A 22,478-nucleotide genomic window follows, 5' to 3' on the forward strand; every position below is an offset into this window, starting at 1 on the left:
GGCTCTTGAATTAATAGACATTATATGGTACTTTAAAAGTTTTTTTTGTTTCAACACAAAAGTGACCAGTCCCCAACATCTTTTTGTGACATACTGAACACCACTTCAAAGTTTCTCATTTAAATATATTTGTATAATATTTCTGACATCCTGTATTAACCTGTAGATATTTTAATTAGATTTAATTTATAACAGTATCCGCAAAAATATGAAAGGAATATGAATGGTCATACATAGGTTTTAAAGGTCACTCTTAGAATTTGCAATTGTTGCCACCTTTTATTTAACTGTAATACGTTATTTTTATATTTTTCAAATGTAACTGTATGAATGCACTCCAGCTGCACAACTCCAGATTTACGAACGTAATGAAGCATTAATCTCAACCTTTTTCCAGTAAAAGATTAGGTTAGTCATGTGAATTAGGTTAGTAGTTGTTACTAGACTAACAGTTAATTTCCCAAATTTATCAACAGGTTTTTCCTTATTTAATATATTGTGCTGAACATTTCTTCTGGGAGACCCTTACTAAAATGAGTTAATTTATCACAATGAGTTAATACAGTATTTAACACATTGTGAGTAAAAATTGTTAGTGTTTCCGTACAGTATGACTAGCTCAGGAAAATACTGTACAGCAACACTAACCATTTACTGTAAAATACTAAAATATGTATTATTAAAATAAGATTTACTGTACAGTATATTAGACACATAGCACCTAGAGGTGTTAAAAAAGTAGTGCAGTTCTGCATCAGATTATCTGATAAAATAAAAATGTTGTGCTGTCCGTGATACTGAAGTGCTTTCAAAAGTATACAGTACCAGAAGACATGTTACACATTCTAGATGTCTACATCTGTACTTAATTACTTAATTGACCTGGCAGCACACGGCTGTCTTTGGCTATCACAATAAAGCAAAAAAAAACAACAGGTTACATTATTGTGTTTATCTTAATCTGTTGTGAACCAAAGATGACAACAAACAAGACAAGTTAGCTCACTTGTTATGAATCTTTGCTTTCTTTTTTGCACCCTCCTGCATTCAATTAATAATACAAGGCACATTCCATAGTTTTACACGGAAGTAACATCATGTAAATGGAAGGCCTCCATAGGGCTTACACACCAAAGTGTGGTACAAAGTTTATGTGGTTTGTACCAAAAAGATATTAAATAAAATGGACTAAAAATAAATCAGTTCATAAGCTCACCTTGCCCAAGTTCAAAACTCAAACTTAATTAAAATATTTAAGAACTTGTCCCGAAAAACCAAACACTCTGCCAGATGTGGTCCTCTTTTTTTATATCTGTAACACTTGAGCTGAACACCATATCTGCTAGATGCAAGCAGGTAATTGGATTAACTGCAGCTGTATAATTGAAGCCCACCTTGGTGTGATAAAGCAGCTACAATACCAGAGCACTGCACTTTCATTTTAAAAAATAAAACAGAAATTAAGAACTTAAAACAGAAGCAATTCCTGATAGATTAGTTTAAAAAAAAGAACATGCTTATCTAAAGGATAAATATTCAAAGTCAGATAAGAGATTAAGTTTGGAAATCCACCGAAGCTAATTGTTTCCTTTCATATTTCTTGACCTCGAAAAATTTTATCATGGTTTTAATTTTGAAGTGTACAATTTTATCATGGTTTATGTTATACCGTGGAAAACCAGATGGACCAGATGGAGATGGACAGATTTCACAGACGTCTGCTCTTTATTGTACATAACTCATAACTGACATAGAATGGCAAAAACCCGCAAAACCACCCAAGTGACATAAAGAGGTAACCCCTCTTTATTAAACCCAAAGTGCAACAGTGTCGGAAACCCCAAATGGACGCTGTGTACAACATAACAGTTTAATCTAGATATACAGTATGTACCTATTTGGTTTTCCAAAAAATAGAATGCCCCCAATTTTCTCTTAATAGTACAGATCCATTAGATAAATCTAGAGATCCAGTAGGCTGAATTTCCCTGAAATTATATCTAAAATAATATTCTGAAGGGCCAGTTTCCTATAATTTACTCAATGTTGAAGTTTCAAAGATGTCTGGTTTCCACACTGCACTTCCTTCAGTTATACTGGAAGTGTTCATTAGAGGAGAACAGAGTTTTTAGGAAATGACTACAGTTCAAAGTCTCCCTAAGGTGAGAATGAGGCGAGGCTGAGCTCCAGATGATTTTTCCTCTCCAGGCTGTGAGTATTTCAAGGTTAATTCAGTGTTCTTTTACAAAAAATGAATTACTCTTCTCTAAATTTTTCAAATGAGAGACTCACTAGAAGATAAATAACTAAAAAAAGCAATACAAATCAGTGTGAATGCTATGAGATATGCATGTATTTGCACCCAGTTTGAGAATTATTACTTAATTTATTATTTATTATTTATTAATATAATGTAATTTAAACTCTAACAACATGATGACTTATAAATATTCTACTTTTTATTTTTTCCCATTGTCCCCTAGGAACATACTACTGGCCACAAGGCAACAGGTTGAAACAGAAATAAAACTGTATTAGAAAATGTTGCTTGAATATTTTTAATACACCACTGTTGGATGTTTAATCTTCAGTTACACTTTCCATTCAGATCATACTTTTTCACCAAGAAGGATACAATCTGATCAGAACATGAGATCATGGCAGTCAGTGCCAGGTCAGATTCACAGTGGTTTAAAATATACATGAGTTGTTGTAATATAATTGACTTTTAAACACATATGAGAGGCGATCATCAAATGTATGTTTCTGTGCTCTTGAAAATGTTCCACTGTTTTAACTCCTTATCCAAAGCCCATCAATAAAAGGTACAAATGCCCATTAGGAAATCATATTAAATGGTACCATGGCCTCATTGAGCTCATGTACTGTATTCTGTAAAATTATTATAATTAAAACTGCAGGCTTCATGGAATTCAAGCCTTGTTTGTCAGAATCAGAGAACAACAACACTGGAAGGAGGAGCAAGATTCACAAGATTTAAAAAACATTTTAATCTTAACCTTGATTGTTTTGTAATACACATCAAATAGATATTGACACATTATTTGTTACTTAGACCATCAGATGAGGTATTCCAACCCACATGACATTGATAGTGACAGATTTTTTAAAAAGTGCACCTTTGGTAACATTTGTATGATACATTTTGAGAGAATACTATTTTGATTTCTCATTAGCTTAGGAATAAAACAAATGTCTTCCACATCTGTAATAAATTTGTTGGTAAAAGAGCATACTGAAAGTGCTATAAACAAAACACAAAAGTGAGTGCATCTTAATTTTAAAACAGAATCAAATGATTTAGAAAATCTACATATAGTGTACATATAGATATACATATACATATAGATGATAGATAATATAGGATGCCTTAAATGAGACATGAGTCTTACCGTGAACACATCCTGCAAGCAGACTGGTAGGAAGAGCAAGGCATATAAACTGCTGCAGAGTTGTAGCACAACATCAGGAAACACAACACTTCAAATCTACAAGAGTCAAATAAAACAAGAATTCAACACTGTTTGCAAGTTAATGTTTTGAAATATTACACATTTCATTTGATCAACTGTTAAACATTTTTGCATTCAGATCTTACTTTTGAATCTGAACTTCATTAATTCCTTTAAGTGTTTGGATAGAACAGAATTAAACAGCTCATAAACTGTTGGAAAAACCTGTAAAAACAGTAGCTGTCTGCACTGGAAAGACAAATTACCCACTGGTTTCAATCCTTGGGGGTTTTAAGGTGTCAGAAAGTTTTCCTCGGCAATAACTGGCCTGTGGTGGCCAAGTGTTTATGGCAAAGTTTCTTTTTTGATCCCTCTAAGCAAGCTCTATTTGTTATTGTGAAATGAAGTATTGTGATGAAGTGTTGCTTCAGTAGTAATTTCATTTAGGAAGAGAGGAACCACAGGTTCAGACATTTGGACTATGTGATTGACGGAGGAGCCAGTGGCGCCAAGTTGCAATGTGTGGGATTGCACACATCCATACCACAAATTGGGTCAGAGAAGTAAAATGTGTCATTTTGCTCAACATAAATAAAATTTGTATATAAGATCAAAATATTAGAATTTCGGCTTTAGTTTATGAGTACTATTTTGCATATACAGTATGTTTACCCAGTTTAGAACAATGTCATTTGTTATGTTCAATCCCCCACTTCAGCTGAGTTTTTGGGTGGGGGCAAATGGGTGATAGTTGTTTTTAACTGCTCAGGTGGTCCATTTTGCATTAACTGTGAAAACATAAAAGAACTGTGACTCTGCGTATACTGCGTGTACTGTATAATATATCTTGTGTACTGTATAAACCAAGATAAAGTTTAGAGAGTTGTCTATGATGGAAAAGCAAGCAAGTGTGAAGATGAGAGCAAAGAAAATTATACTAGAACCAATGCAAAGAAATGGGCTATCACAAAATCAACAATATGGAATGTCTTGAAAAAGAAAGTAAGCAATGAACTAAAACCAGGTTGTCCAAGGAAGATGACAGCAGTTGAATACAGAATAATCATTAGAGCTTTGAATATTTTTTTTAATAAAAGCCGTATGATGTGCACACATTTGGCGAAACCCAGATTTTAAAATTAAATAAAGTTAACAAAAAATCTAACAAAAGACTTTCTTGCTTGAGTAATGGAAATTGAACAGAATTGCTCACCTAGACATATTTTTTAAAACAATGAACTGATCTCATTTGGAAACAAATTCAGAAACATGATAATGTTTCTTACAATATCTTACAAGTTAAAAAATTCAATCCAAACCAAAGTCACTTTTGGAAATCAGAACCTTCATCGACATCCAATACTTTAAGAAAAATGATTTATATCAAATTTTTAAAAAATTATGTATTCATACTTCTGAATATGTCTGTAGATGTGTATATATATATATGTTAAACTACTAAAAAATAAAAGACAAATATATTTATTTTCATGTCTTCAAACATCTGTTCAAACAGATTTCCCTCTCATACAGTGGTACCTTTTTAACATCAAGTATAGTACTTCTAAAATTAACTGCAGGCAGACAATCTCCAGAGTGCAAGGGTGACAGTATCTCAATTTACTGTGCATAGAAGACTTTGACACAAGAATTACAAGGGCTACACTGCAAGATGCAAACCTCTCATCAGCACTATAAAACAGAAAGGCCACATTAAAATTTACAAATATGTACAGTATAAAGATGAGCCACAATAGTTCTGGAACAAAGCTTTATGGACAGACATGACAACAATAAACCTTTATCAAGGTAATGGAAAGGCAAAAGTGTGGAGAAAGAGATGAACTGCAAATGATACTAAGCATACCACCTCATCTGTCAAGTATGGTGGAGGTAGTGTCATGACTTGGACATGCATGGCTGCCTCTGCAGCTAGCTCAGCGGTCTTTACTGATGATGGCAGAAACATGTTTAATTTTGAAGTGTACAAAAATACCTCATCTGCCAATGTCCAAAAAATGCCTCCAAACTCAATTGGCATAAATTCACCCTGCAGCAACGCAACAACCCAAAACATGCTAAACGCTTAACCAAGTTCATCGGGAAGAAGAGGTAGTAGTCAATCTCTTGATCTGAACCCTATTGATGTTTCCTTTTATTTGTCTGACTTAGTCAGAAAACCTCACAAACAAGTAACAGCTGAAAATGGCTGAAGGCTTGGCAAAGCATTTTAAGCTAACATATTAAGAGTCTGGTGATGTTGATGGGTTGCAGCCTTGAAGAAGTTACAGCAAGTAAGTGTTATGTGAGTAATTACTCATTTAATTCTAAAAGAAAATAAATTGTATACTTTTGGCGCTTATTAATTTTTGGATCTTTAATAAAAAAGTTATTAGTAGACAGCAAGACTTACAAATTTCACTTCACTGTCTCAATCATTACTATTTTCACTGTAAGTATAGCACTTAAATTCTACTTTCCTGTAATGAATGCATTGAAAAGTAATAGCTACCCATTCACTATACCAAATGCAAAATGTATAAGAAATATTCTGTGATGTGGAGGTTTCTCTAAGTGCATAAATATATAAATATGTACACAGATTTATAAAGAATGGTTTCAAATGGACAGGTTAAAGTCTTCCAAAAACATGGGTTTTACATACAAAATGTCAGGGTTTCAAACAACCCAATAATTTTCACTCAAAAAGTCTGTGTTTTAGTAGCAATATAATGCATAGATGAATGTTTTAACTTTTACAAAGTTAGTAAACAGTGGTGTGAATTTCAACCATTTGAGAAGTTTGGATATTTAGTTATTGATGGTACGTCAATATTATTGCTTGTAAGAGGTAGCATAGGAAATTCTTTGCTAATCAGTTTCAGGGACTTACAGTATAAACCACTCCAGCTCATACCCATGTCAACCTCGTTAATATCATTGGTTTCATTACTGTTTTGTCTAGCTGTTAAAAAAATAATGATGGTGATCAATGAAAACTCAATATCCCACTTTATGTTGAAATCCAGGTCTAATTAAATAATTAATGTTAGCATTAATAATTAAATAATTAACGTGTTACCACCATCCAAAATACACTGTACCTGTATTTTTGTCCTCCAGAGCAAAGAACATTTCTAAAGCTGCCTATTAAACGATCAATCCATTACAGTATGTTAATCATCTCAATTAGTCATTTAATTACTACTATTTAATTATTATACGATTAGCTTACATGTGGATAAGTATGTAAATTAACAGTAATAACAGTATATGTCTATTGAAACAATCACACGGTTCTTTTACTTTGTGCTCCTTGCATTCTATTCCCGGAGTCAGCAATTTCAATTCATGTCCATCATTAAATAGAATCATTAAATAGTTCAATAAATTTCAATATTGTTCAATAGTATCAAAGACATCAAACAGCAATAAATTAAAATTATCATGAGGAACATAAACAGTGTCTCAGAAGAAATGACAAATAATGAAAATCAGAAACAAGTAATTAACGTATTAATTAAGCTGCAGTAATCTAAATAAGAACAGTATAAAGCAAGAAAATAAGAAAAAGCAGTTTGTAAGGTACACATAAATGCCATTTGAATTTAAGACACATCTTATGGATTGATGTTGCTGTGTTAAAACCTGCCCATATGAATAAATTCTTAAATATTCAGCTTCCATGGAACTGGAAACAGATACACATTGCTAAGCCTTTACGTTATACTGAAAAGTAAGTTATCTGCTTAATTCCAAAACCCATCCAATCAAATTGGATTGGAAACTATTGCTGTTTTGTTTAGCACAGCATTTGTGTTTATCCACTTTGGATTTATGTTCGTCTTCAAAGCCCTTGAGACTGCCTGAGAAATTTATGATCTGTTTGAATCATACTGTGCTGTGCATTCGCTGGACCGGTGATGGAAATTCATTTATAAAGTCCTCAATCTTTTTGCGTGTTCCATGGACTCTTAACTTCATGACTCTTAAACAACTGTATTATGACAAATGATAATCTGGAGGTTTTGCTAATTAAGTTAAATAACTTAAAGTCGGTCTCCGGTGTCCAGAACATCAGGTTGATATTGCTTCACTTAAGTTAATTTGTTTATTTTTACACTTTAATTGTATCCTTTTCTTGATCTGCACCAATAAAATCATCAAATTTATCTAATTATATAATTTATCACATACATTATGCTGATAACCTAATGATTATAAGAGTTAAAGTGCCAACATCAGGGGCTTCTGGTCCTCAAAGGATGCTGTCCAGGATGTTTTATAAGTCTTTTTAAAAATTAAGCTTCTAAATAAGCAACGGCTTCAGCTGGTCTAATTAAACAAAGAGTGTTCAACTTGGTAACTGAAATATCAAGTGGAAATAAAACAAACTTTCTGGCCCTCTAGAACTGGAATTGTGCATCACTGGTCCGGCAGTAGAAAAAACCTAAATGCCCTAATTATATAAATTACATAAAATAAGTTTTCTTTCGCTAATATTCCTAGTTAAATATATAAATTTCAAATGTATCATAAAACAAAACAGTAGACGTTAAACATCTATTCTTCTAAGGTTCACAAACTGACAACAGCAAGTCAGTCAAACCATGACAATTTAGAAAATAAAAACAGATAAGCCAAAACAAGTGGTTAAAAACACTTAACTTAATATGATTGTTATAGTTGATGTAGGTTATCGGAACCTAAATGTCAAAGGTTGTTTCACCCCAGAACCAGATCTGCTAGTGAAGTGAGTACAAGCAAGGACTGTGCTGCCAGTTGAGAAGTTGTTGCTAACTGTTTGTTAAATTACAGTTAAGAGTGTTGAAGTTCATTAACACACAATTCTCCATAGAACAATGAAGTGACCGTATAATAAATAGTAAGCAAAAAAATTATTGTTCCTTTAAGCCAATGACTGATAGTTACAAAGTGGTATTTGTAAATAAGCTATGAAGAGTACCAGTATTATTAAATTTCATAAACAGCCTTAGCATAATAAAAAAAAATAGATATTGCTAGAAAATAAAATCATTTCTGGTACAAACCTCCTTCTCATTGATTTACATTGAAAAAAAGAATACACACAATTTTGATAACTGTCAGATCCTTTCCTAAATAAGAAAACCCTAGATCAATATTTTGACTTGATTAATTAAATCATTAAATATCACAAAAGTTATAAATCTACAGTATAATAATGCACCTACTGTCATACTAATGATGTTTAAGATAGAAGAACCACCATGAAAAATGATGTTAAACCTTTTCATTAAGGTTACATTTTGAATTACAATTTCTGATTAAAAGTATGTATTAGAAAGTCAGAGATTAGAATATTTATTCCTATACACAATTAACATCTAAAAAGGGGGAAAAGGGGAACAAGTTCAAAATATAGTATAGAATAAAATGTCAATTTTAAACCAGATTAAGTAAAACATAAATGCAAAACAAGAAATGATCAAATTAAAATAGTTTTTAGTGTATGTGCCAGAGAATCAAACTAGATTAGGTTTAAAAATTGTAAACCAGAAACAGTTATGTTTATTAGAAAAAACTCATATTTCACATTCAATTCTTGGTCAAAAATTAAACACAGTTATTTCTCATTACAATTGTAGTCAGTTACAAATCAATGTTATATCTTGTAATATTCATGTTGATAATTTTAAAATCCTTTAGTATAGAGTGTAAACAGTTTCAAGACGTGAAAAGACAGCTAAAAGAAAGCTTGAGACACACTCATACCTGTTCTGTGCAGTGAAGGTCTCTCTCTGGGGGTGGAGGTCACTGTAAACCACCCTGATGAGGTCATGCTGGCTCAGGGCCCCCTCTGTTAAAGCCATCGATCCCAGACTGGAGGGCTGGTGAGACACAGAAACACTCAACACAACAGCTCAGAGCAGGCGTCAGCACAGGCCCAACACTGACATTTCTTTTTTATGGCACATTACAGTGCTTTGTCATATATGATGCCATAGTTGCCAATAACTGACACAGCTAGAGATCCCTATCTACTCCATTCCACTTTGAGATAAATCACATTTAGAATTTAGATTAATGGTAAGGATGCATTTTAGATATGATAAACTGAGAGGCATTTATATTGTTAAAAGTCTGAGGTACTGAATGTGCAAGTGCCTAAAGTTATTCAAATAATTTAGCCCATTACATTCAATACAACACTACATGTCCAGCACAGCATGCACTGACACAGCCTGTAGGACACTAGACATTTAAGTGGTGCTGTAATTGAGCGATTTTAAGTGATACAGATTGGTGTACAACTTACACCAATATCAGTAACATACAGTATGTAAAGGATCTCCAAAAACATTTTAAGGGAAGCATGGCCTCTAGTGGTGAAATCTATAAATCAGCCTTTCAAATGTTGCTTATTCACAAAAATACCCACAAATACCCACTTGTCTGAGTTACTGTTACTGCATAACTATCTCAAGTAAAGCTTAATAATCACAAAACATGATAATCAATGCAAAACTTTTAAAACATGCTGTAGCTTGTAAATAAAAATCTGGCTGGATTTCTCTTTTTAAAAACTGAAACTGTTTCACAGAAGTCAAAGTCCTTCACAAGCCTGTCGCTCAAGCAGACAGCGCTTACTCCTATTTCTGTTATATAAAGCAGAGTCCAAGATGGCCTTCAAGCCCCCAACCCTAATATTTTCTCATCTCTCATTCCATGTATACTGAATACTTTTACCATGGATGAGTATTTTCATCCACACATCACAACATTTTTTAAAACGTTATGTTTAAGGTACATTAAGGAACTGTGCATACAACAAAGCAGCTTTTTTGTGTGTAGCTGATGAGAGAAATCAAAGCTGCTAAAATGAATGTGTTTTGAAATGTTGGCTTTTTGAATCAAATACAATACTGTACATACCACTCTATTTTTGACTATATTTTCATCATGATTTCACTGTCATAAATCACAGACACATGGGATTTAAGTGCAATGCTATGCTGAGCTGAATATATATAACAAGATAAATACAGATATAACTGAGAGATTACAGAAACACAAAGAAGAAGAAAAGAGGTATGCAAGTGCCAGAAACAGTGGCTAATTTCATGTTTCTTTCAGTACTTATCTCTTTGACAGACATACCAAATGCAAATGGCATCAGTTCTTGAGAAATGAAATGACTTCAAACGGCTGCAGGTTGACTACAGAACAGATCACTCATGACTACTGCCAGATGACTGAAAAGACTGTTATTGCAGCTTATGGTAATACATTTCAATGCACAAGCTGGTTGGGTACTTAAAAAGGGGAGTCTAACTTCCAAAGTGACTACCTGCCTCATGGAAAATCTGTAGAGAAAAATGATTATAAAATCTGCATCACCAGCTGCAGAGGAGAGATAAAGCAATGTAATCACTCAAAATGACAATTTACCTTCAAGATTCATTCTCTGAAATAATACACATTTATCTAGTGCACATATTTCTTGGGTACATAAAGCAACAAAAAAATTAAAGTTTCTTCAAAAATGCATGTATTCTTTTACAGCACTGTTGGCAGCAAAGATGTCCGTTCCTCAAACATTTACAAGTGTAGAAAAAGTGGACTAGGCACTATGTCAATCCCACACCTGTAGTATAGGTCCCACAAATTACTTTCTAGTAAACGTGAGGTGTAGAAATTAATGAAAAATCAGATAAAATCAGTGGTGGTTGTTTGATCCCATTCAGAGGTAGAGGTGCTGTATTGATATGGCCAGCAGCCATATCACTCTGCAACTCACAACTGGCAACCCACTGAAGCTAAGCAGATGTGAGCCTGGTCAGTACCTGGATGGAAGACCTCCTGGGAAAAACTAAGGTTGCTGCTGGAAGAGGTGTTAGTGGGGCCAGCAGGAGGTGCTCACCCTGCGGTCCATGTGGGTCCTAATACCCCAGTATAGTGATGGGGACACTATACTGTAAACAGGTGCTGTCCTTCAGATGAGATGTAAAACCAAGGCCCTGACTCTCTGTGGTCATTAAAAATCCCAGGGTGTCTCTCGAAAAGAGTAGGGGTGTAGCCCTGGCGTCCTGGCCAAATTTTCCACTGGCCCTTACCAATCATGGCCTCCTAATAATCCCCCTCTATGAATTGGCTTCATTACTCTGCTCTCCTCCCCACCGATAGCTGATGTGTGGTGAGCGTTCTGGAGCACTATGGCTGCTGTCGCATCATCCAGGTGGATGCTGCACATTGGTGGTGGAGGGGAGTCCCCATTACCTGTAAAGCGCTTTGAGTGGAGTGTCCAGAAAAGCACTATATAAGTGTAAGCAATTATTATTATTTTAAAATCTTTTAGATAATCTACCAAACCTAGCTCTTGTCTGTGGACATTAAAAGGTACTTTTCCAAGAGCAATAGAAAACCATCTCTAATCTCTAAACCATCCTTGATCCGAAGTCATATAAGTTTAAAATGGTTTAAAAAATTGAAGTATGTAATTGTGACATAGTGCTCTGTCACTTATTCCAGGCAGGACTAACACATACATTTCACTACATGTATCCATTAAATTCCCCAGTATTATTAGCCAACACACTGTGGGTGAACACTCATAAGCTAGTATGCATTCATGGACGATTGTATACACTACATGCATTCTCCTTCATATTCATTCCCTACCTGTTTAAACGTCTTAGCAAACAAAACACTCCCATAGACAAAACTTAAATATTTTTTTATTTTACTTATGTGTTTGTATGTGCGGTGCTGTATCTTCTATTTGTTTGTCAGATGGGTCTGGGAGTGCAGAGCTGCTTCCGTCTTTCTTGTAAAGAACCCAAGCTGAGCCGCAGGCATTCAGCTTGGCTTTTTAATGTCAGAGCGCACATGTGCATTATCCACAAGTACGGTAGAAACCACAAAAGAAATAGGGTTGAATCATACATTGTTTTAAAAAATTAAAAATTAACTCTGTTTAGAAGTTCACTAGTAAAATGCAAGGAGGGCATATTGTTAATATCCATGTTTGTGAACCGTTTGCCTCAGTATGTTTATTATATACAGGTGTGTTAATTGTTGTAACCTCTTTTTGGTATAGTTAAGGGGGGGAGCTTCTAGTAGAAAATGAGTCCCACCAGCACAGGTTAGGGAAAGAGAGTTATGTTGTCTTTGAATAGTAAAACAAAACACTATATACAGTACTACTTTTGTAGTGTCCAGAATCATCTTGCACTAAAGTGCTTTGTGGTTGATCCATTTTTGTTTTACTTCTGGAGAGGGAGAATTACCTCACGATAATAAAACTTAACACTAATTAAAAAAACTGCAATCAATTTTGAAGCCTTCCAAGCAAATCCCTACATACTCACATTTTCAAGTGAAATGCAAACCAACTATGGGGGAATGTAGAATCTCTACCAGGAGTGGAGTTCACTGCACAAACAGTATCGAGAAGAGTTTGCACTATTGGCTGCTGCATTTTGTGAAGCATGTAATACAAAGGCTGCAATTTGAAGTGCAAGTCTGCGGAAGGTTTCATGGTGAAGGAGCCTGCCAAATTTTACATTAATTGTGTAAACACCACAGCATTTCCTAACATAGAGATAATGATAAGTCTGATAACAAAATGACAGTCAGGAACCCATCTTGCTTTAAGCAGGTTTCCTCCATTTGTTATCTGTAATTATATTTTCACTTGGTTTTCTGGTACAGGATTCATGGTGACAAGAGGAAAAAAAACAGTGATCAAGTGACCATCCTGAGTTACAAACCCTATTTTGTGGATTTAAAATTTCATCACATTGAGCAGTCACAGGTAGGGATTACATTTCGCCAAGCAGATAATGACCCTATATCATTAAATAATTAATTTCTTGCATTTACTAAAAACCATTTATCCAAAAGAATCTCAAAGCACTTTACATATACAGTAGATGGGAATCTATTTCATTCATCAGTAAATTGGATGGCATGTATAATCAGCCATTATGGGTCAGCATCTCCACTCTGTGACATTAAGCTGCAATTCTGAGAAATGTCTGGGCATGATGCCAAGTCGATTGGTTCTGTAGTGCTGGTATGGCGCTTTTAAGTTTAAGGTAAGGCACAAAAGGCAGGCACTTTCACTTTTGTCATCACACCACTATAGTGCAAATTAATTTGCAGTAGTCACATGCACTGGTGCACGAGAAAATGTGGGAGCACACCACAGCAGGTAAAGGAACCTGCTATGTTGTTTTCATAATTGGTTGCCATGTTTTTTTAGGGGTCTTGGTTAATTTACTTAGAGATCAGAGTTCTTCAAGCAATATTGAAAGGCTGTAAAAAGGTGGAACTAATTTAGGAAGGAGAATTCAAGTGTGTGCTAATGCAAACTTCCAACTTGGAGCTGAGCCAAAGTCTGAGAAAAATTCTATGCACCTCCACCCCCCCGATGTTTCACAGGGAATGCTCCCAAGCTTGTAATTAAGCCAATAAATTGCCATAGCTCCAACATCAGCTTGCATTTGCGAGATTGATGACACAGTAAAAACAAAAATTGTAGTTTTAACTATTACAGACTCACACACAGCTGCTGGTAGAGTCTGCACATCAATGGAAAGCTGAAAATTTAAACTAGTTCCATTTTACACATGAATCCAGTTCTTATTAAAGTTAAACAGCAGTATGGTAGCATCTGAGATCTCACAGGCCTTGGGTCCCAAGTTGAATTACTGACTAGCATGCTTCTTATGTGGAGTTTCAATCTTCTCTGTCTTAACCTGTTTTTTTCCGGTTGCTCAAGTTTCTTCCCATCTTCAAACACATGCCAGCTTATTGGTGGGTTGGCATGCTTGAATCCTGAGATGGAGTGGTGTAGCCCACCGTCGTTCCCTGTTTCAAGGAGAGGGTTCAGGGTGTGATGACCCTTAAACATTTTTCCTGTTATTTAAAGCAACCTACCTATGCAACCTACCATATCACCTTGCAACTTTCAACTGGCGACCCACTAAAGCTCAGCAGGTGCGAGCCTAGTCAGTAGCTAGATGGGAGACCTTGGAAAGATAAGGTTGCTGCAGGAAGAGGTGCTAGTGGGGTCAGTAGGGGGGCGCTTATCCTATGGTCTATGTGAGTCCTAATGCCCAGTATAGTGACAGGGACACTATACTATAAAAAGGCAACCTCCTTTAGATGAGATGTAAAAACCGAGGTCCTGACTCTCTGTGGTCATTAAAAATTCCAGGGCATTTCTTGAAAAGAGTAGGGGTGTTACCCAGGTGTCCTGGCCAAATTTCCCATGAGCCTTTACCAATCATGGCCTCCTGATAATCTCCATCTATGGATTGGCTTCATCAGTCTGTTCTCCTCCCCCGTGGTTGCTGATGTGTGGTGAGCATACTGGCACACTATGGCTGCTGTGTCCAGTAGGTGAGTGCTGCACATTGGTGGTGATGGTGGGGAGTCCCCATTACCTGTAAAGCACTTTAAAGTGGAGTGTCTAAAAATAGCTATATAAGTTTTTAATAGTATTAATAATATTATCTAGTGGCAAGTGTCCGTATGCTCTTGTATCTCTTGCCTGAGGGCAGTGGGGTGAAGAGCTCATGCCCAAGGTGGTGACTGTCCTCTGTGATGGCCAAAATTCTCATAGAGCTGTTTAATCTTGGTGAGACCACAGCCGATGATCTTCTGGGCCACATTCACCATTTTCTCCGGTGCCTTTCTCTCTCAAAAAGAGGTGTTTCTGTACCAGACAGTGATCCAGTTGGTGAGGGTCTCTGGATGATGCAGCGGAAGAAGTTCACCAACACATGTACTTGCATCCCCCATCATTTGAGGCACCTCAGGAAATGGAGGCTCTGCTGAGCCTTCTTCAAGGTAGAGTCCCTGTTCACAGTCCAAGTTAGGTCATTAGAAATGTGAATTCCTAAAAACCTAAAGCTGGTGACTGTTCCCACTTCTGTTCAATACTGAGTGAGCTTGAGTGTGCAGCCTGTGTCTCCGAAAGCCCACTATTAGCTCTTATTTTAGTCACATTCAAGTCCAGGTTATTGCTATGACAACACCTCAGTTGATTTACCTGAATTCGGTAACATTATTATATGCACTGTTTACGTTCCTCCCAGGTAGCCGATTGTGTACATGAGCAACTCAAGCAGACTTCGGAAGCGTTTATTTTGGGTGATTTTAACCACTGTAAACTGGAGATGGCATTGCCTGGGTTTGAACAGTATATCAAATGTAGGACGAGAGAGAACAGAGTTCTAGACAAATGCTACGCTAATATAAAACAAGCCTATACCGCCAAACCACCTCTCTCTAACTCTCTGTCAACTTGTCAACTCAAACTCCATCATCAAGTTTGCAGACGATACAACAGTCATTGGCCTGATCACAGATGGTGAGGAGTTTGCATACAGGGAGGAGATTGAAACCCTGGCAGTATGGTGCCAGGAGAACAACCTCTCTCCGAACATCAGCAAGACTAAGGAGATGATTGTGAACTATAGGAAACATCAGGGTGGAGACCACACACCTATTCACATCAATGGGACTGCAGTGGAGAGGGTCAGCAGCTTTAAGTTCCTGGGAGTTAACATCTCAGAGGATTTAACCTGGACCCACCACACCAACACCATGGTCAAGACAGCACGGCAGCGCCTGTGCTTTCTCCACAGGCTAAAGAAGTTCGGCATGCCATCACATATCTAGGCCAGCTTCTACAGGTGCACTATTGAGAGCATCCTGACTGGTTGCATCACTGCCTGGTATGGGAGCTGCTCCACACGGGATCGCAAAGTATTGCAGAGTGGTGAAGTCAGTTCAGCTTATCACCAGCTGTGAGCTACCAAGCATCCAGGAAATCTACTCAGCTAGATGTCTGAAGAAGGCCAGGTCCATTCTCAAGGACCCCAGTCATCCCAGTCACAAACTGTTTTCCCTCCTACCGTCCGGTAAATGGTACCAAAGCATTCGGTCCAAGTCCAATAGACTACGGAACAGCTTCTACCTCCAGGCAATAAGACTGCTAAATAGCCAACCTGCAGCTCCTTTAGCAAATCACCTGTAATGGCTACATGGACACACAATTCTTACTATATTCAGCATAACTGCACTACATTAATATATTGCACACACCATGGACACATAACAGCTCTACTCACATTGAGTTTTATTCAATTTCAAAACTGTAACCTCAATTTTGTGATTTTTGTGTTTTTGTGATTTTTTTTATTCTTGTAATTTTTGTAATTTTTGTGAGCTCGCAGAAAAATACATTTCATTGCCAGCAACTACTGCTGCACGTTGTATTGTTGTGCATTTGATAAATACACTTTGATTTGATTTGATACTGTTCACCTAATCCCCACTTACCGGACAGCTCTCAAGAGCAGCAAACCTGTTAGTAAGACTGTAAATGTATGGACTGATGATAGTATAGAGATGCTGAAAGGGTGTTTTCTTTGCACAGACTGGGAGATATTTCATAGTCTGGAGGTTAATGAGGCAACAGAGACTTTTACAGACTACAATAACTTCTGTGTGGACAGTGTCATACCCAAGCAAAGCATAACAGTGGACCCCGAATAATAAACCATATATAACTAAGGATGTGATAGACTGCATCAACTGTAAAAGACTTGCTTTTAAAAACCAAATGCAACTGAAATTACTGCAAAAAGACATTAAACTAAAACTCAGGAATGCAAGGAATCAACACAAGGAGACAATAGAGAGTGCATTTGAAACAATGAACTCCAGGAAGTTGTGGCAAACAATGAAAACAGTTACAAACATAAATTCCATACAATGGATGAGCTGGCTAAAGCAAACGAGCTGAACGACTTCTACCTGAGGTATGAGACTCAGATAAAACATGACTTCTCTGGTGCATGTGATAGCATATTAGATACTATTACAGCTGACAGTGGTGCTGGTAGGTTTGTAATAAGTCCGCAGATGACCACACAATCTTTCAAGCACATATGTGCGATAAAGGCAACAGGCCCCTATGGCATCACTGCAGCTCTTTTAAAAAACTGCGCAGAGGAATTAACACCAGCATGGTGCCCCATTTTTCAGAAGTCCGTTGACTCTCACTCTCTTCCAGCACTGTGGAAAAAAGCAATAATCGTGCCAATACCCAAAAAGCGCTGTCCTTCAGATAACAATGACTACAGGCCGGTAGCACTGACGTCTGTTATGAAATACTTTGAAAGGACTATGGTATCCATGCTGTGCTCAGAAGTGAACACTGTACTGGATCCATATCAATTTTCATATAAACACGACAGGGCACTGATTAACAGCATTATGCGTCTTGTTCTAAAACACCTAGAGGACCCCAATGCCTATGCTCGGATGCCGTTTGTGGACTTCAGCTCTGCATTTAATATGCTGCAGCCCCATCTATTGATAAGCAAGTTAAAGCAAATGTCCCTTAACCATAACATTATAAGATGGTACCATTCATTTTGAACAAATCGTACACAGGGTCAACAAAACTCTTTCCGAGTCACAATCTATTAGCACAGGTGCCCCTCAGGGCAGTGTGAGCTCTTCAGTTCTGTTCACACTTTATAGAAATGACTGTACAAGCAGTAGCCAAAAGAACTTCAGTTTCAAATTCTCAAATGATACAGTTGTGCTTGGCATAATGCATAGAGATAGCAGCTCATCTGTTTGCATGTCAGAAATCCAAGGATTTGTGCAATGGTGTGATAACATTAGCCTAATTCTGAATGTTAAAAAAACAAAAGAAATAGTTTTTGATCCCAGAGCAGTTGATGATGACTCACCACAACAAACTTATCACTCAGGTTGATTCATGTACGTACTTAGGTGTACACATAGACAGTTACCTGTGCTGAACTACTCATGTTGAACTCCAAAGTTCAGCAGCGCTTATATTTCCTGCGAAGACTAAGAGTGTTTGGGGTTCGACAGGAAGTAATGCTACTCTTTTACCATGCTGTAATCGAGAGCATTATCAGATATGGTATTACAGTGTGGTTTGGTAATCTATCAGTTCATTTAAAATTGCAAATTACCCGCCTCAATCAGACAGCATTGAAGGTCATGGGATTGAAACAACATCCCTCCCTGCAGACAATCTTTGAAAAATCCATAATCAAACAGGCAGGAAAAATTATATCAGATCCTTCTCACATCCTCAATTCTGAATATCAACTTCTTCCTTCTGGCAAACGTTTTAGGGTTCCCAAATGTAAGTCAAACAGATACAAACATTCCTTTGTTCCACTATCCATTAAAGCTGTCAATGCACATGTCAAGGATAAACACAATTTTGACTTTTACAACCCACTTGAGTGCAATATGTTTTGTGATGTGTTATAAATGTTACATGTGCAATGTTTTTCTTATTTTTAGTAATAGAATAATGTGCAATGTTTTTCTTTTCTTCTTTTTTTTGTTTGCATTCTATTTAAATGTACAGGAGTGCTGTGTCCTTAAAAAAATTCTCTCAGGAGACAATTAAAAATCTTATCTTATGTAGAGCTAGGGAGACAGCATTATCCACTGATCTGTTGTCCTGGTAGATGAACTGCAAGGGGTCCAGGACTCTGTGATGGAGGAGTTGATGTGTGACAACACCAGCTTCTCCAGGCATTTCTTCACCACAGATGTTAATGCTACTGGGCGGTAATCATTCAGGCATGTCACTTTTGCCTTTTTAATCCAGGTGGATGCTGAACATTGGTGGTGGTGGAGGGTCCCCATTACCTGTAAAGGGCTTTGAGTGGAGTTTCCAGAAAAGCGCTATATAAGTGTAAGCAATTATTATTATTATTATTTTGGGGAAGTGGAACAATAAGTGTTTTTTTAAGCAGGTGGGGACAATGGACTGTTACAGGGAGGAGTTAAAGATGTCCGTAAACACTGTGTTCAGCTGGTCTGCACACGTCCTAAGGACGCGGGGGGTGGTATCCCATCAGGCCCTGCAGCCTTACGGAGTTTCACCCTGCTCAGAGTTTTCTGCAAATCCTGCTCTGAGAGTTTCAGAACAAGCTCGCCCTGTACACCTGGGGTCTTCTCAGCAGTGTCCATGTTCAGAGCATCAAAGCGGCCTAGAAATGGTTCAGCTCATCAGGCAGGGATGTGTTGTTCATGTCAATCTCCTCGCTGCAGCCTTTGTCGTTTTTGACCCACTGCAGGCAGAACTTGCTGAAAACATTGTAAATAGTTTTGGTCTTGGGGAAATTATCCAGGTTATTGGTAAACTTATTATCATTCTTGGTTGGCCAGTACTCCAGTTTGTGGTGGATGACAGGTTCTAAAACAAGGATCAGTTCTATCAGCTGGCAGCAGTACTGGAGGCCAGTAATTAGTCAGAATTTATGTTGCAAAGTTCCTGCCAGCACATTTTTTCCCTAAGCAAAGTTTCCCTCAAAATATTTGATTTAAACTGGTGAATCTGTGGACCTTTTAAATCTGCAAAAATACTATAATGAGTAAATCAGTCACTTTTGCATTGTGAACATCAAAATCAATGTGTTGCATGTTTAAAGTGTTTTAGTACTGTTTAAGAGCTTTTATTTAATTCCTCACCTGATGCAGTAGTTCTAAACTCTTTTCATTCTCTCTCTTCAGATAATGTTAAAAATTGGAGTAATTCCTACAGAGGCCGATTATTCAGAAGTATGATAGCTAGAATCATGAATTAAGTGTCTGCAGTTTCCACTAGTATCACCAAGTACAAAATCACAAATGCCATACAAGTACTACAGTAGCTTCTTATTTATTCTGTCTTAAAAGCAATTAGGAAAAAAACATGAGCATGTGTCATACTTTAGAGAGCAGGCTTGTACACTTACAATAATGTGGAGTCACCTGTCTGAAAGCAATAAGAGAAATGACACAATATTCACACAATTCAAGTTCAAATTAATTACTCATCTTTGAGTTGGCTGCATGCAATATTCAAGTCATCCGAATGCAATAAACCTCTTGGAATTGAACCTACAATCTTAGGTGAGGCTGAGGTACTAATGCAGCAGATTCTCAGTTTGTCAGGTAATATTTCAGCTTCAAGTGAGGGAATGCCCCTTCACTACTGGAGCTTATTCCTCATCCATCAACAGCCTTTAAGGTTAGATCTAGCTGTGATAAGAGGAAAGACTGCATAAACCTCTATATGCTGGAGTTGTTAGAGACTATGTTTGAAAAACTTTGAACTGAATGTAGCGACAAGGACTCCAAAAGTTTAAACAGTTAAAAGGTACAATCACTAATTGTCACAGTAAGAGATATTTGATGCTCAGATCCCTTAATGTTGAAACCTAAACAGAAGGCATAGGGGACACCTTTTCTTATCTGTTTGTCTTTGCAATGAGACAGGAATTTTTATGAACCTACGTAGAAAAAAAATTTCATTTCCTAAGATTTTGATCCCGAAACGGGATTTCCTACCCATATTGGAAAAAAATAAACACAGCAAGATCAAATATTCAGCTGGAGACAAAAATTGTAATACCAATAATGAGTAATTAATTCAGTTAAGCATATAGTATATATTAAACTACCTGTTTATCTATTACACCCACCTGAAGAAGGCTCCACGGCCGAAACGTTGTGTTCTCTTTCTTCTTTTTTTCAGCATGGAATAAACCTATTACTTGTTCCTATATTAAACTACGCAATGTATTTATTGTATCTTTTCTGTTATTTTTCATATTACTTGTATTATTTTAAACAATAAATAACTTTTTATTTAAAATTGGTTGAAAGTGATTTGTAGTTAAAAAAATCTAAATTAAAATGAGTCAGGAATAAACAAAAAAAGATAGGAATATTACTCTACAAGGTTAATTTAACAGGAACACTTCACCAGCTTTTGCAGGAAAATAAAACATACAAAAAGAATAGGTAAATATGAACAATCATAGCTAGTTTACACAATTTAGTTAAGAATAGGACCTTTTATCTTTGTTGTTTTGTATCAGTATCAGTCTGCACATATAAGACAATTATTCCTGAGTTATACCTACATAAGAAGGTTAAGTTATTTACCTTGACACAGCTTCAGTGTCATCAGTAAGTGAACTTACTTTTAGAAATCAACCGTTCATTCTCAATGAAACTACGATTATCAAACACTTATATATTGTTAGTTGAGTAAACAGTTAGGCTTTTCTGGATAATGAACAGCTGTCTAGAGTCCAGGGTCATCAGTCTCCAAGATGCAGCCCAGGTTCACTGGAAAGCCAACTGAAGGAGTTGGGCAGTGAGCTGGAACAGTCTAGCAGCAGTGTCCACAGCCTTAAAACAGAGCTAAAAAAAGCCAACCAGGAGATACCCACCCTCCTTGGACTCCTTTCTAGGATAGTTAGTGCAGAGGCAGAAGTGAAGGACTGGGGTCCAAATGACCACTTTGCAAGCCCAGATGAAGCATTTACTTGCTGAGAAAAAAACAGTTGGAGAAGAGGGTTCTCTCTACCAAAACCCTGCTGCAAAACAGTCACAGGGAAGAACAGGGAAGATGGAGAGACGTACTCCAACTAAGAGAGGTAACAGAGCAAGAGAATAGCAACAACCTTTATGTCTTTGCAAAGAATGTGGAGGCTGTTAAGGCTGCATATTAAGTAACAAAGCAGCAGTTAATCTAGTGCCTTAGTGGCTGACGAGTATGAGGGAAACCCTGAGGTTGCTTGTCCCTCAGATTATCCTGCCAACAGGAAAAGACAGGCTGGAGAAAGTGTCTGTCCTGTTTACTGTTCTAGTGAGGGGTGTGCTAGTCACTGCACAGAGAGTCACTGTTGATTATATTATCCTGCCCACAGATGTAGAACACTGGTTACAATAGTTCAGACCAAGTTCACAATAATTTTTCAGTCAGATTCTCATGGAGACTCTAGGTCTGGGGGAGTAATTAAAACTGGCAGAGGAGGTTTAACTAACTTTGCAAGCAGTAATGATGAGCAGTAATGATGGGTCCTTTATGTGATAAAAAAACAACGGGAGTCTGAGGAGGCCCAAACAGTCATCGACATGCATTGTCTAGAGGGAGTTTGCCATTTGCATCCT

At 36.9% G+C, this 22,478-nt stretch overlaps 1 protein-coding gene across 2 annotated transcripts in view; it reads right to left on the reverse strand.

Annotated features, from left to right (window-relative positions):
- LOC102684867 (hyccin 2) overlaps window positions 1-22,478 on the reverse strand; it is a 162,257-nt gene that overhangs the window by 40,719 nt on the left and 99,060 nt on the right. For both annotated transcript variants that reach the window (XM_069196302.1, XM_006636659.3), the window contains exons 6-7: window positions 9,228-9,343; window positions 3,414-3,509 (exon numbers count right to left, since the gene is read on the reverse strand). In XM_069196302.1, coding sequence (XP_069052403.1) covers window positions 3,414-3,509; window positions 9,228-9,343 — 212 coding nt within the window. The remainder of the gene's footprint in view (window positions 1-3,413; window positions 3,510-9,227; window positions 9,344-22,478) is intronic.

Source organism: Lepisosteus oculatus, chromosome 12 (assembly GCF_040954835.1).
Source record: "Lepisosteus oculatus isolate fLepOcu1 chromosome 12, fLepOcu1.hap2, whole genome shotgun sequence".
Lineage (NCBI taxonomy): Eukaryota > Metazoa > Chordata > Actinopteri > Semionotiformes > Lepisosteidae > Lepisosteus > Lepisosteus oculatus.